The 12621-nt window shown below is 45.9% G+C and overlaps 1 protein-coding gene across 1 annotated transcript in view; it reads right to left on the reverse strand.

Moving 5' to 3' along the window:
• LOC121554225 (diacylglycerol kinase delta-like) overlaps window positions 1-12621 on the reverse strand; it is a 69710-nt gene that overhangs the window by 13749 nt on the left and 43340 nt on the right. The window contains exons 7-14 of the mRNA XM_045208251.1: window positions 9721-9846; window positions 9294-9396; window positions 7209-7368; window positions 6978-7086; window positions 3903-4042; window positions 3020-3104; window positions 2701-2792; window positions 1308-1407 (exon numbers count right to left, since the gene is read on the reverse strand). Of these exons, the coding sequence (XP_045064186.1) occupies window positions 1308-1407; window positions 2701-2792; window positions 3020-3104; window positions 3903-4042; window positions 6978-7086; window positions 7209-7368; window positions 9294-9396; window positions 9721-9846 (915 nt within the window). The remainder of the gene's footprint in view (window positions 1-1307; window positions 1408-2700; window positions 2793-3019; window positions 3105-3902; window positions 4043-6977; window positions 7087-7208; window positions 7369-9293; window positions 9397-9720; window positions 9847-12621) is intronic.

A 12621-nucleotide genomic window follows, 5' to 3' on the forward strand; every position in this document is an offset into this window, starting at 1 on the left:
ACGCTACAAGCTTGGCACACCTGTATTTGGGGAGTTTCTCCCATTCTTCTCTGCAGATACTCTCAAGTTCTGTCAGGTTGGATGGGGAGCGTCGCTGCACAGCTATTTTCAGGTCTCTCCAGAGATGTTTGATCGGGTTCAAGTCCGGGCTCTGGCTGGGCCACTCAAGGACATTCAGAGACTCGAAGCCACTCCTGCATTGTCTTGGCTGTGTTCTTAGGGTCGTTGTCCTGTTGGAAGGTGAACCTTCGCCCCAGTCTGTCGTCCTGAGCGCTCTGGGGCAGGTTTTCATTTGCTCCGTTCATCTTTCCCTCGATCCTGACTAGTCTCCCAGTTCCTGCCGCTGAAAAACATCCCCACAGCATGATACTGCCACCACCATGCTTCACCGTAGATATGGTTCCAGGTTTCCTCCAGACGTGACGCTTGGCATTCAGGTCAAATAGTTCAATCTTGGTTTCATCAGACCAGAGCATCATGTTTCTCATGGTCTGCGTCCTTTAGGTTCCTTTTGGCAAACTCCAAGCGGGCTGTCATGTTCCTTTTACTGAGGAGTGGTTTCCGTCTGGCCACTCTACCATAAAGGCCTGATTGGTGGAGTGCTGCAGAGATGGTTGTCCTTCTGGAAGGTTCTCCCATCTCCACAGAGGATCTCTGTAGCTCTGTCAGAGTGACCAAGGCTATTTTTAAGGATGATCAATGGAAACAGGAGGCACCTGAGCTCAATTTTGAGTCTCATAGCAAAGGGTCTGAAAACGTATGTAAATAAGGTATTTCCTGGGGGGGGTTTTAAAACCTGTTTTCACTTTGTCATTATGGGGTATTTTGTGTAGATTGATGAGGGAAAACAATAATTTAATCAATTTTAGAATAAGGCTGTAATCGAACAAAATGTTGGAAAAGTAAAGTGGTCTGACAACCCAAACAGACCTACAGTGCCTTTCCGAAGGCACTGTAGGTCTGTTTGGGTTGTCAGTTCAGCTCAATACAATACAATAGATACATTATGTAAATATTGCAGAAGCAGAAAATACAACATTATTATACTGGCCTCCAGACAGTTAAAGAGGCGATAATGACTTCTGTCCCAAATGGAACCCTATTCCCTACAAAGGGGTCTGGTCAAAAGGTCAAAAGTAGCGCACTATAAAGTGTGAAGGGTGCCATTTGGAATGTAGCCTTTTTTTCTATTGACCTGGGTGCTACTGTACGGCTACAGACACACACAAACACCTCTCCTGCCCACTGGTTAGATGTATTATACAATCTGTTACATAACATACACACATGGCCGCACACGCACATACCTTCTTGGCCATAACATCGGCCTCCTCCTTGTTCTCTGTGGCTCTCTCGTACGCTCTCCCCACCTCTGCTACGAAATCATTCACCGTCCCACACAAAAACCTGAGAGAGATTGAGAGAGAGAGAGAAAGAGGGAGGGAGGGAGTTGGAAGGAGAGAAGAGAGAGGGAGAGAGACAGAGGGAGGGAGTTGGAAGGAGAGAGAGAGAGGGAGAGGGACAGAGGGAGGGAATTGGAAGGAGAGGAGAGAGAGAGAGAAAGAGAGAGTGGATGAGAGGGTGGGGGAGAGAGAGGGAGAGAGTGGATGAGAGGGTTGGAGAGAGAGAGGGAGAGAGTGGATGAGAGGGTTGGAGAGAGAGAGAGAGAGATATATAGTGATACCAGTGTGAAATATATTTATCCATTCCTGTATTATGTACTGTATCTCAATTCATTAAACCATACTTCACCTTTCAGGACAGAGAGATAAATACTCTATATAAGTATAGAGCAGACATGACATTCCCTATTGCACTGATGATGTACACTAAGTAGTGTCGCTAGCTTAATGCACTTCAAAATGTCCCCCTAAGTAGTGTTTAATCTTGTGTAACCCAGCTGGCACAGGGACTGAACAGTGCCCTTGGGAGAAGAGATGACAGAGAGATGAATCAATTCAGACACCCTCCCTCTCCTCTTCCTTCCCCACTCCCTCCCTCTTCAGAGATACTCTACCTCTTCCTCCCTCTCTCTCATTTACTCCCTCCTCCTCCACTCCAGACATCCCCAGGATATTCAGACATTATCCCTCCCTCATCTCCCTCCATCCCTCTCCCTCCCTCCCCCTCCCTCTCCATCCCACTCCCACCCTCTCCCTCCCTCTCCCTCCCTCCCCCTCCCTCCCTCTCCCTCCCTCTCCCACCCTCTCCCACCCTCTCCATCCCTCTCCCACCCTCTCCCACCCTCTCTATCCCCTCCCCACCCTCTCCCTCCCTCTCCCACCGTCTCCCTCCCTCTACTCCCTCCCTCTCCCACCCTCTCCCTCTCTCTCTCTCCCACCCTCTCATCCCTCTCCCACCCTCTCCATCCCTCTCCCTCTCTCCCTCCCTCTTCCACCCTCTCCATCCATCTCCATCCCTCTCTCCCTCTCTCTCCCACCCTCTCCCACCCTCTCCATCCCTCTCCATCCCTCTCCCACCCTCTCCATCCCTCTCCCTCTCTCCCTCCCTCTTCCACCCTCTCCATCCCTCTCCCTCTCTCCCACCCTCTCCATCCCTCTCCCTCTCTCCATCCCTCTCCATCCCTCTCCATCCATCTCCATCCCTCTCTCTCCCACCCTCTCCATCCCTCTCCATCCCTCTCCATCCCTCTCATCCTCCCTCCTGACCACCCCACAGCTCAGCATGCAGTGCACGTACTTGGCAGAGGATATGACATCAGTGTGTTTGTCAGAGTCCAGGATCTTGGTGAGGTGGGAGGCCACAGAGTCTGCATACTGAGTGATGTGGACCTGAGGGGAGAGGAACAACCAGTTTCATGGTAAAGCCTGTGTATTTTGAGGAACTGTGGTGTCAGTTCGGCTCAAAGAGAAACGACCAGTTGCCTAATAAAGCCTATGTATTTTGAGAAACTGCGGTGTCATTTTGGCTCAAAGAGAAATGACCAGTTGCGTGATAAAGCCTGTGTATTTTGAGAAACTGCGGTGTCATTTCAGTTCAAACCGGAGCCCTGTAGTACCTGTAAGGGTGAGTCGGGACCGAAATAGTCTTCCTTCACCATTGGACAGTATTTGGTGGGAAGCTCATATGTCATCACACTCCACCTGAGAACACACACACACACACAACCTGACGTCAAACGCCAGGAAATCAACCGGAAATCGCAGACATCGACAGTTAATCAACATAGCGACCTCATTATATCTCAGAAAACAGATCAAAGTAATCCTTCAGTCTTCCATAAGAAGTAAGTGTTATGTGTGTGTGTTGTATGTTGTATGTGTGTTGTGTGTGTGCACGCGTGTGTAAGTTTGTCGGTGTGAAAACCGATGAGTTAAATCCTTCCCTAGCGTGATAATAACCGAAGAGGAGCAGATACAGTCCAGAAGACACAGATACAGGTTAGAAAGACACAGATACAGGTTAGAAAGACACAGATACAGGTTAGAAAGACACAGATACAGGTTAGAAAGACACAGATACAGGTTAGAAAGACACAGATACAGGTTAGAAAGACACAGATACAGGTTAGAAAGACACAGATACAGGTTAGAAAGACACAGATACAGGTTAGAAAGACACAGATACAGGTTAGAAAGACACAGATACAGGTTAGAAAGACACAGATAAAGGTTAGAAAGCCAGGTCAGTAAACTCCTGTCCTCCTGACATACGTCATCTGTTAGTTTCCTATTCACTGACTCAGTCTCACTTTTAAAGTGTCAGACTTCGTTAATATCTTGAAGGTACCTTTTATGTTGTAGAAATAGTAAAAACACTTTCATAACTGCACTGTAACTGCCTATGTAAATACATGGTTTTCATCCCCTTCAGGTTAATAAAGGTATTCATTCATTCATTCATCCATCAGTTGAGGTCGAGAGGCCTGTTCCCTGGGTTACCTGTCCAGCATCTTGGTGGTGGCTCTCTCCAGCTTCTCCAGGATCTGTAGCAGCTGAGCGTCATCGTCACACAGCCCTCCCCAGCCCAGCACCCTGGCTAGGTCATTACCTGTCCCCAGGGGGAGCACACCTAGCTGGCACTGGAGAGAGGAGAGGGAGGGAGGAGGAAGAGGAGGAGAGAGGGGGAGGGAGGGAGGGAACACACACAGGACAGATATCAAGATACAGTGGCTTGCGAAAGTATTCACCCCCCTTGGCATTTTTTTCCTATTTTGTTGCCTTACAGCCTGGAATTTAAATGGATTTTTTGGGGGGGGGTTGTATAGTTTGATTTACACAACATGCCTACCACTTTGAAGATGCAAAATATATTTTTTTGTGAAACAAACAAGAAATAAGACAAAAAAAACAGACAACTTCAGCGTGCATAGCAAAGGGGGTGAAAACATATCCACGCACCACTTTTCCGTTATTTATTTTTTAGAATTTTTTGAAACAAGTTATTTTTTTCATTTCACTTCACCAATTTGGACTATTTTGTATATGTCCATTACATGAAATCCAAATAAAAATCATTTTAAATTACAGGTTGTAATGCAACAAAATAGGAAAAACGCCAAGGGGGTGGAATACTTTTGCAAGGCACTGTAGATACACACAGACATTTGAAAAGACTGTTACTGGTATTGGTCAGAATCTCTCTCTGTCTCTCTCTCCACATTGTATCTCTCTCTCTGTATCTCTCTCAACACATTGTCTCTCTCCCGCTCTATCTCTCTCTCTCGCTGTATCTCTCGCTCCACATTGTATCTCAATCTCTGTATCACCCTCTCTCTCTCCACATTGTATCTCTCGCTCTCTGTTTCTCTCTCTCTCCACATTGTATCTCTCTCTCTGTATCTCTCTCTCTCCACATTGTATATCTCTCTCTCCACATTGTATCTCTCTCTCTGCACCTCTCTCTACATTGTATATATCTCTCTCTCCACATTGTATCTCTCTCTCTGCACCTCTCTCTACATTGTACAGTGGGGAAAAAAAGTATTTAGTCAGCCACCAATTGTGCAAGTTCTCCCACTTAAAAAGATGAGAGAGGCCTGTAATTTTCATCATAGGTACATGTCAACTATGACAGACAAAATGAGAAAAAAAAATCCAGAAAATCACATTGTAGGATTTTTAATGAATTTATTTGCAAATTATGGTGGAAAATAAGTATTTGGTCAATAACAAAAGTTACTCAATACTTTGTTATATACCCTTTGTTGGCAATGACACAGGTCAAACGTTTTCTGTAAGTCTTCACAAGGTTTTCACACACTGTTGCTGGTATTTTTGGCCCATTCCTCCATGCAGATCTCCTCCAGAGCAGTGATGTTTTGGGGCTGTCGCTGGGCAACACAGACTTTCAACTCCCCTCCAAAGATTTTCTATGGGGTTGAGATCTGGAGACTGGCTAGGCCACTCCAGGACCTTGAAATGCTTCTTACGAAGCCACTCCTTCGTTGCCCGGGCGGTGTGTTTGGGATCATTGTCATGCTGAAAGACCCAGCCACGTTTCATCTTCAATGCCCTTGCTGATGGAAGGAGGTTTTCACTCAAAATCTCACGATACATGGCCCCATTCATTTACATTACATTTACATTTACATTTTAGTCATTTAGCAGACGCTCTTAACCAGAGCGACTTACAGGAGCAATTAGGGTTAAGTGCCTTGCTCAAGGGCACATTAACGTCATTTAGCAGACGCTCTTAGCCAGAGCGACTCACAAATTGGTGCGTTCACCCTATAGCCAGTGGGATAACCACTTTACAATTTGGGGGGGTTAGAAGGAATACTTTATCCTATCCCAGGTATTCCTTAAAGAGGTGGGGTTTCAAATGTATTCATTCTTTCCTTTACACGGATCAGTCGTCCTGGTCCCTTTGCAGAAAAACAGCCCCAAAGCATGATGTTTCCACCCCCATGCTTCACAGTAGGTATGGTGTTCTTTGGATGCAACTCAGCATTCTTTGTCCTCCAAACACGACGAGTTGAGTTTTTACCAAAAAGTTCTATTTTGGTTTCATCTTACCATATGACATCCTCTTCTGGATCATCCAAATGCACTCTAGCAAACTTCAGACGGGCCTGGACATGTACTGGCTTAAGCAGGGGGCACGTCTGGCACTGCAGGATTTGAGTCCCTGGCGGCGTAGTGTGTTACTGATGGTAGGCTTTGTTACTTTGGTCCCAGCTCTCTGCAGGTCATTCACTAGGTCCCCCGTGGGGTTCTGGGATTTTTGCTCACCGTTCTTGTGATCATTTTGACCCCACGGGGTGAGATCTTGCGTGGAGCCCCAGATTGAGGGAGATTATCAGTGGTCTTGTATGTCTTCCATTTCCTAATAATTGCTCCCACAGTTGATTTCTTCAAACCAAGCTGCTTACCTATTGCAGATTCAGTCTTCCCAGCCTGGTGCAGGTCTACAATTTTTTTTCTGGTGTCCTTTGACAGCTCTTTGGTCTTGGCCATAGTGGAGTTTGGAGTGTGACTGTTTGAGGTTGTGGACAGGTGTCTTTTATACTGATAACAAGTTCAAACAGGTGCCATTAATACAGGTAACGAGTGGAGGACAGAGGAGACTCTTAAAGAAGTTACAGGTCTGTGAGAGCCAGAAATCTTGCTTGTTTGTAGGTGACCAAATACTTATTTTCCACCATAATTTGCAAATAAATTCATAAAAAATCCTACAATGTGATTTTCTGGATTTTTTTTCCTCAATTTGTCTGTCATAGTTGACGTGTACCTATGATGAAAGTTACAGGCCTCTCTCATCTTTTTAAGTGGGAGAACTTGCACAATTGGTGGCTGACTAAATACTTTTTTCCCCCACTGTATATCTCTCTCTGTATCTCTCTCTCTCCACATTGTATATCTCTCTCTGTATCTCTCTCTCCACATTGTATCTCTCTCTCTCCACATTGTATCTCTCTCTCTGTATCTCTCTCTCTCCACATTGTATCTCTCTGTATCTCTCTCTCTCTCCACATTGTATATCTTTCTTTGTATCTTTTTCTCTCCCAGTCCTACCTGTTTGTGCAGGTTTAGTTTGTCCAGTGCAGACAGCACCCAACCAACACTGCCGTCTCCTCCGCACACCAAGATACGAAATGTGGCAAACTTCTGGAACACACGCAGACTACAGAGGGAGAGAGAAGGGATCAGTGGAGCACCTCTCATAGTCAAAGATATTCAACATCACAGATTATCAATAACCAAGATAATCACCAAAGACATAAAACCAAGATATATGACTCTTACCCCAGCTGAGGCCCTCCGTTCATCAAGTCAAAGACCTGTGCAGGGTTGAGAAGCTGTTTAAACTTCCTCAGGAACTTAACACCTTGGTTGTCTCCACTCTTAGAGTTACAGAGGACCAGGAGAGGAGAGGTGCAGGAGGGAGAGGTGGCCTTCCAGAAGCCTGGAGAGAAAGATGAACCAAACAATACAGATTTAGGTTGGGGTCTTAGAATGTGTCTCAAATGGTACCCTATTCCCTATGTAGCGCACTACTTTTGACCTCTGGAGGGAGAGGTGACCTTCTAGAGAAAATGACAGAGGACTGAGGTGTGTGTGTGTGTGTGTATATGTATATATATATAAAAAAAAGTATTTAGTCAGCCACCAATTGTGCAAGTTCTCCCACTTAAAAAGATGAGAGAGGCCTGTAACTTTCATCATAGGTACACGTCAACTATGACAGACAAATTGAGGAAAAAAAATCCAGAAAATCACATTGTAGGATTTTTTATGAATTTATTTGCAAATTATGGTGGAAAATAAGTATTTGGTCACCTACAAACAAGCAAGATTTCTGGCTCTCACAGACCTGTAACTTCTTTAAGAGTCTCCTCTGTCCTCCACTCGTTACCTGTATTAATGGCACCTGTTTGAACTTGTTATCAGTATAAAAGACACCTGTCCACAACCTCAAACAGTCACACTCCAAACTCCACTATGGCCAAGACCAAAGAGCTGTCAAAGGACACCAGAAAAAAAATTGTAGACCTGCACCAGGCTGGGAAGACTGAATCTGCAATAGGTAAGCAGCTTGGTTTGAAGAAATCAACTGTAGGAGCAATTATTAGGAAATGGAAGACATACAATACCACTGATAATCTCCCTCGATCTGGGGCTCCACGCAAGATCTCACCCCGTGGGGTCAAAATGATCACAAGAACGGTGAGCAAAAATCCCAGAACCACACGGGGGGACCTAGTGAATGACCTGCAGAGAGCTGGGACCAAAGTAACAAAGCCTACCATCAGTAACACACTACGCCGCCAGGGACTCAAATCCTGCAGTGCTAGACGTGTCCCCCCTGCTTAAGCCAGTACATGTCCAGGCCCGTCTGAAGTTTGCTAGAGTGCATCCAGAAGAGGATTGGGAGAATGTCATATGGTCAGATGAAACCAAAATATAACTTTTTGGTAAAAACTCAACTCGTCGTGTTTGGAGGACAAAGAATGCTGAGTTGCATCCAAAGAACACCATACCTACTGTGAAGCATGGGAGTGAAAACATCATACTTTGGGGCTGTTTTTCTGCAAAGGGACCAGGACGACTGATCCGTGTAAAGGAAAGAATGAATGGGGCCATGTATCGTGAGATTTTGAGTGAAAACCTCCTTCCATCAGCAAGGGCATTGAAGATGAAACGTGGCTGGGTCTTTCAGCATGACAATGATCCCAAACACACCGCCCGGGCAACGAAGGAGTGGCTTCGTAAGAAGCATTTCAAGGTCCTGGAGTCTCCAGATCTCAACCCCATAGAAAATCTTTGGAGGGAGTTGAAAGTCCGTGTTGCCCAGCGACAGCCCCAAAACATCACTGCTCTAGAGGAGATCTGCATGGAGGAATGGACCAAAATACCAGCAACAGTGTGTGAAAACCTTGTGAAGACTTACAGAAAACGTTTGACCTGTGTCATTGCCAACAAAGGGTATATAACAAAGTATTGAGAAACTTTTGTTATTGACCAAATACTTATTTTCCACCATAATTAGCAAATAAATTCATTAAAAATCCTACAATGTGATTTTCTGGATTTTTTTTCCTCATTTTGTCTGTCATAGTTGACGTGTACCTATGATGAAAATTACAGGCCTCTCTCATCTTTTTAAGTGGGAGAACTTGCACAATTGGTGGCTGACTAAATACTTTTTTTCCCCACTGTATATGTATGTGTGTTTGTGTGTGTGTGTGTGTGTGTGTGTGTATATATGTATGTGTGTATATGTGTTTGTGTGGGTGTGTGTATATGTGTGTGTGTGTGTGTGTGTATGTGTGTGTATATGTATATATGTGTGTGTATATGTATATATGTGTGTGTATATGTGTGTCTCACCATCAGAGTCGATGCTGTTGAGGGCTGTCGGTGGGATGATTGAGACCCGACATTGACCCAGAGGACACGCCTTCCCCATCTGCTCCTTACAGCTGCTGTGGACCTGTACACACACACAAATCAGCTGTGGTATTTAGATGGGTAAAACAGTGGGATCCAATTTGTGTGTCCCAAATAGCACCCTATTATCCCCTACAGGGTGCACTACCCTGGTCAAAAGTAGTGCACTAAACAGGGAATAGGCTGCCACTTGGGACGTAGACAATGACCTTTCAGATCTAACACTTTACCAGAAAACTGTAGCGTCACTATGGAGACCAGTGTTTCTGAAGGAGAGGTTTTTTTTGCTTGAAGTGATGATCCGCTACTCTGTGTGTGTGTGTGTGTGTGTGTGTGTGTGTGTGTGTGTGTGTTTGTGTGTACTCACAATAGCTTTGCACCATAGACACCTCCAGTCCTGCAGTCTCCTGACACTGCCACAGTTACGATCACACATCACACACTTAGCGCTGACCGGCAGGTTCCCTTCTAACCACTGGTGAGGCATGGACACCTGGAGAGAGAGAGAGGGGGTGGAGGGGAGGGAGAGGGAGAGTGGAGGGGAGGGAGAGAGAGAGGGGGTGGAGGGGAGGGGAGGAGAGAGGCGGAGGGGGAGAGGGGGTGGAGGGGAGGGGGAGGGGGGTGGAGGGGAGGGAAGTGAGAGAGGGGTGTGGATGGGAGGGAGAGGGGGGGGTGGATGGGAGTGAGAGAGGGGGTGGAGGGGAGGAGAGGGGGGTAGAGGGGAGGGAGAGGGGGGGTGGAAGGGAAGGAGAGAGGAGGGGTGGAGGGGAGGGAAGTGAGAGAGGGGGGTGGATGGGAGGGAGAGAGATGGGGGGTGTAGGGGAGGGAGAGAGATGGGGGTGTAGGGGAGGGAGAGAGATGGGGGTGTAGGGGAGGGAGAGAGAGGGGGGTGGATGGGAGGGAGAGAGGGGGTGGAGGGAGGGAGAGAGAGGGGGTGGATGGGAGGGAGAGAGGGGGTGGAGGGGAGGGAGAGAGATGGGGGGTGTAGGGGAGGGAGAGAGATGGGGGTGTAGGGGAGGGAGAGAGATGGGGTGGATGGGAGGGAGAGAAGGGGGTGGATGGGAGGGAGAGAGATGGGGGTGTAGGGGAGGGAGAGAGATGGGGGTGTAGGGGAGGGAGAGAGAGGGGGGTGGATGGGAGGGAGAGAGGGGGGTGGAGGGGAGGGAGAGAGAGGGGGGATGAAGGGTGATTACACACCACACATTTAGCAATGACTGACTGACTGACTGGCCAATTCCTCTGTAACCATTGCTGAGACACCTGCAGAACACACCCAATTCAACATACATACAGGGAACACAGAGAGATATTTAATTAAAGAATATCGGATTTGTTTTATTTGAGGCAAGTAGGTGGATCTACACAACAGAACGATTAGAATCTCAACTTTTGAGGAAAACAACTTAAGGACTTGGGTTATACAGTGGGGAAAAAAAGTATTTAGTCAGCCACCAATTGTGCAAGTTCTCCCACTTAAAAAGATGAGAGAGGCCTGTAATTTTCATCATAGGTACACATGGAAAATCATGGAAAATAAGTATTTGGTCACCTACAAACAAGCAAGATTTCTGGCTCTCACAGACCTGTAACTTCTTCTTTAAGAGGCTCCTCTGTCCTCCACTCGTTACCTGTATTAATGGCACCTGTTTGAACTTGTTATCAGTATAAAAGACACCTGTCCACAACCTCAAACAGTCACACTCCAAACTCCACTATGGCCAAGACCAAAGAGCTGTCAAAGGACACCAGAAACAAAATTGTAGACCTGCACCAGGCTGGGAAGACTGAATCTGTAATAGGTAAGCAGCTTGGTTTGAAGAAATCAACTGTGGGAGCAATTATTAGGAAATGGAAGACATACAAGACCACTGATAATCTCCCTTGATCTGGGGCTCCACGCAAGATCTCACCCCGTGGGGTCAAAATGATCACAAGAACGGTGAGCAAAAATCCCAGAACCACATGGGGGGACCTAGTGAATGACCTGCAGAGAGCTGGGACCAAAGTAAAAAAGCCTACTATCAGTAACACACTACGCCGCCAGGGACTCAAATCCTGCAGTGCCAGACGTGTCCCCCTGCTTAAGCCAGTACATGTCCAGGCCCGTCTGAAGTTTGCTAGAGTGCATTTGGATGATCCAGAAGAGGATTGGGAGAATGTCATATGGTCAGATGAAACCAAAATAGAACTTTTTGGTAAAAACTCAACTCGTCGTGTTTGGAGGACAAAGAATGCTGAGTTGCATCCAAAGAACACCATACCTACTGTGAAGCATGGGGGGTGGAAACATCATGCTTTGGGGCTGTTTTTCTGCAAAGGGACCAGGACGACTGATCCGTGTAAAGGAAAGAATGAATGGGGCCATGTATCGTGAGATTTTGAGTGAAAACCTCCTTCCATCAGCAAGGGCATTGAAGATGAAACGTGGCTGGGTCTTTCAGCATGACAATGATCCCAAACACACCGCCCCGGGCAACGAAGGAGTGGCTTCGTAAGAAGCATTTCAAGGTCCTGGAGTGGCCTAGCCAGTCTCCAGATCTCAACCCCATAGAAAATCTTTGGAGGGAGTTGAAAGTCTGTGTTGCCCAGCGACAGCCCCAAAACATCACTGCTCTAGAGATCTGCATGGAGGAATGGGCCAAAATACCAGCAACAGTGTGTGAAAACCTTGTGAAGACTTACAGAAAAGGTTTGACCTGTGTCATTGCCAACAAAGGGTATATAACAAAGTATTAAGAAACTTTTGTTATTGACCAAATACTTATTTTCCACCATCATTTGCAAATAAATTCATAAAAAATCCTACAATGTGATTTTCTGGAAAACATTTTCTCATTTTGTCTGTCATAGTTGACGTGTACCTATGATGAAAATTACAGGCATCTCTCATCTTTTTAAGTGGGAGAACTTGCACAATTGGTGGCTGACTAAATACTTTTTTCCCCCACTGTATATATATACACTACCAGTCAAAAGTTTGGACACACCTACTCATTCAAGGGTTTTTCTTTATGTTTACATTGTAGAATAATAGTCAAGACATCAAAACTATGAAATAACACATATGGAATCATTTGGTAACCAAAAAGTGTTAAACAAATCAAAATATATTTTATATTTGAGATTCTTCAAATAGCCACACTTTGCCTTGATGACAGCTTTGCATACTCTTGGCATTCTCTCAACCAGCTTCATGAGGTAGTCACCTGGAATGCATTTCAATTAACAGGTATGCCTTCTTAAAAGTGAATTTGTGGAATTGCTTTCC

The sequence above is a fragment of the Coregonus clupeaformis genome, chromosome 27, assembly GCF_020615455.1.
Source record: "Coregonus clupeaformis isolate EN_2021a chromosome 27, ASM2061545v1, whole genome shotgun sequence".
NCBI classification, from domain to species: domain Eukaryota; kingdom Metazoa; phylum Chordata; class Actinopteri; order Salmoniformes; family Salmonidae; genus Coregonus; species Coregonus clupeaformis.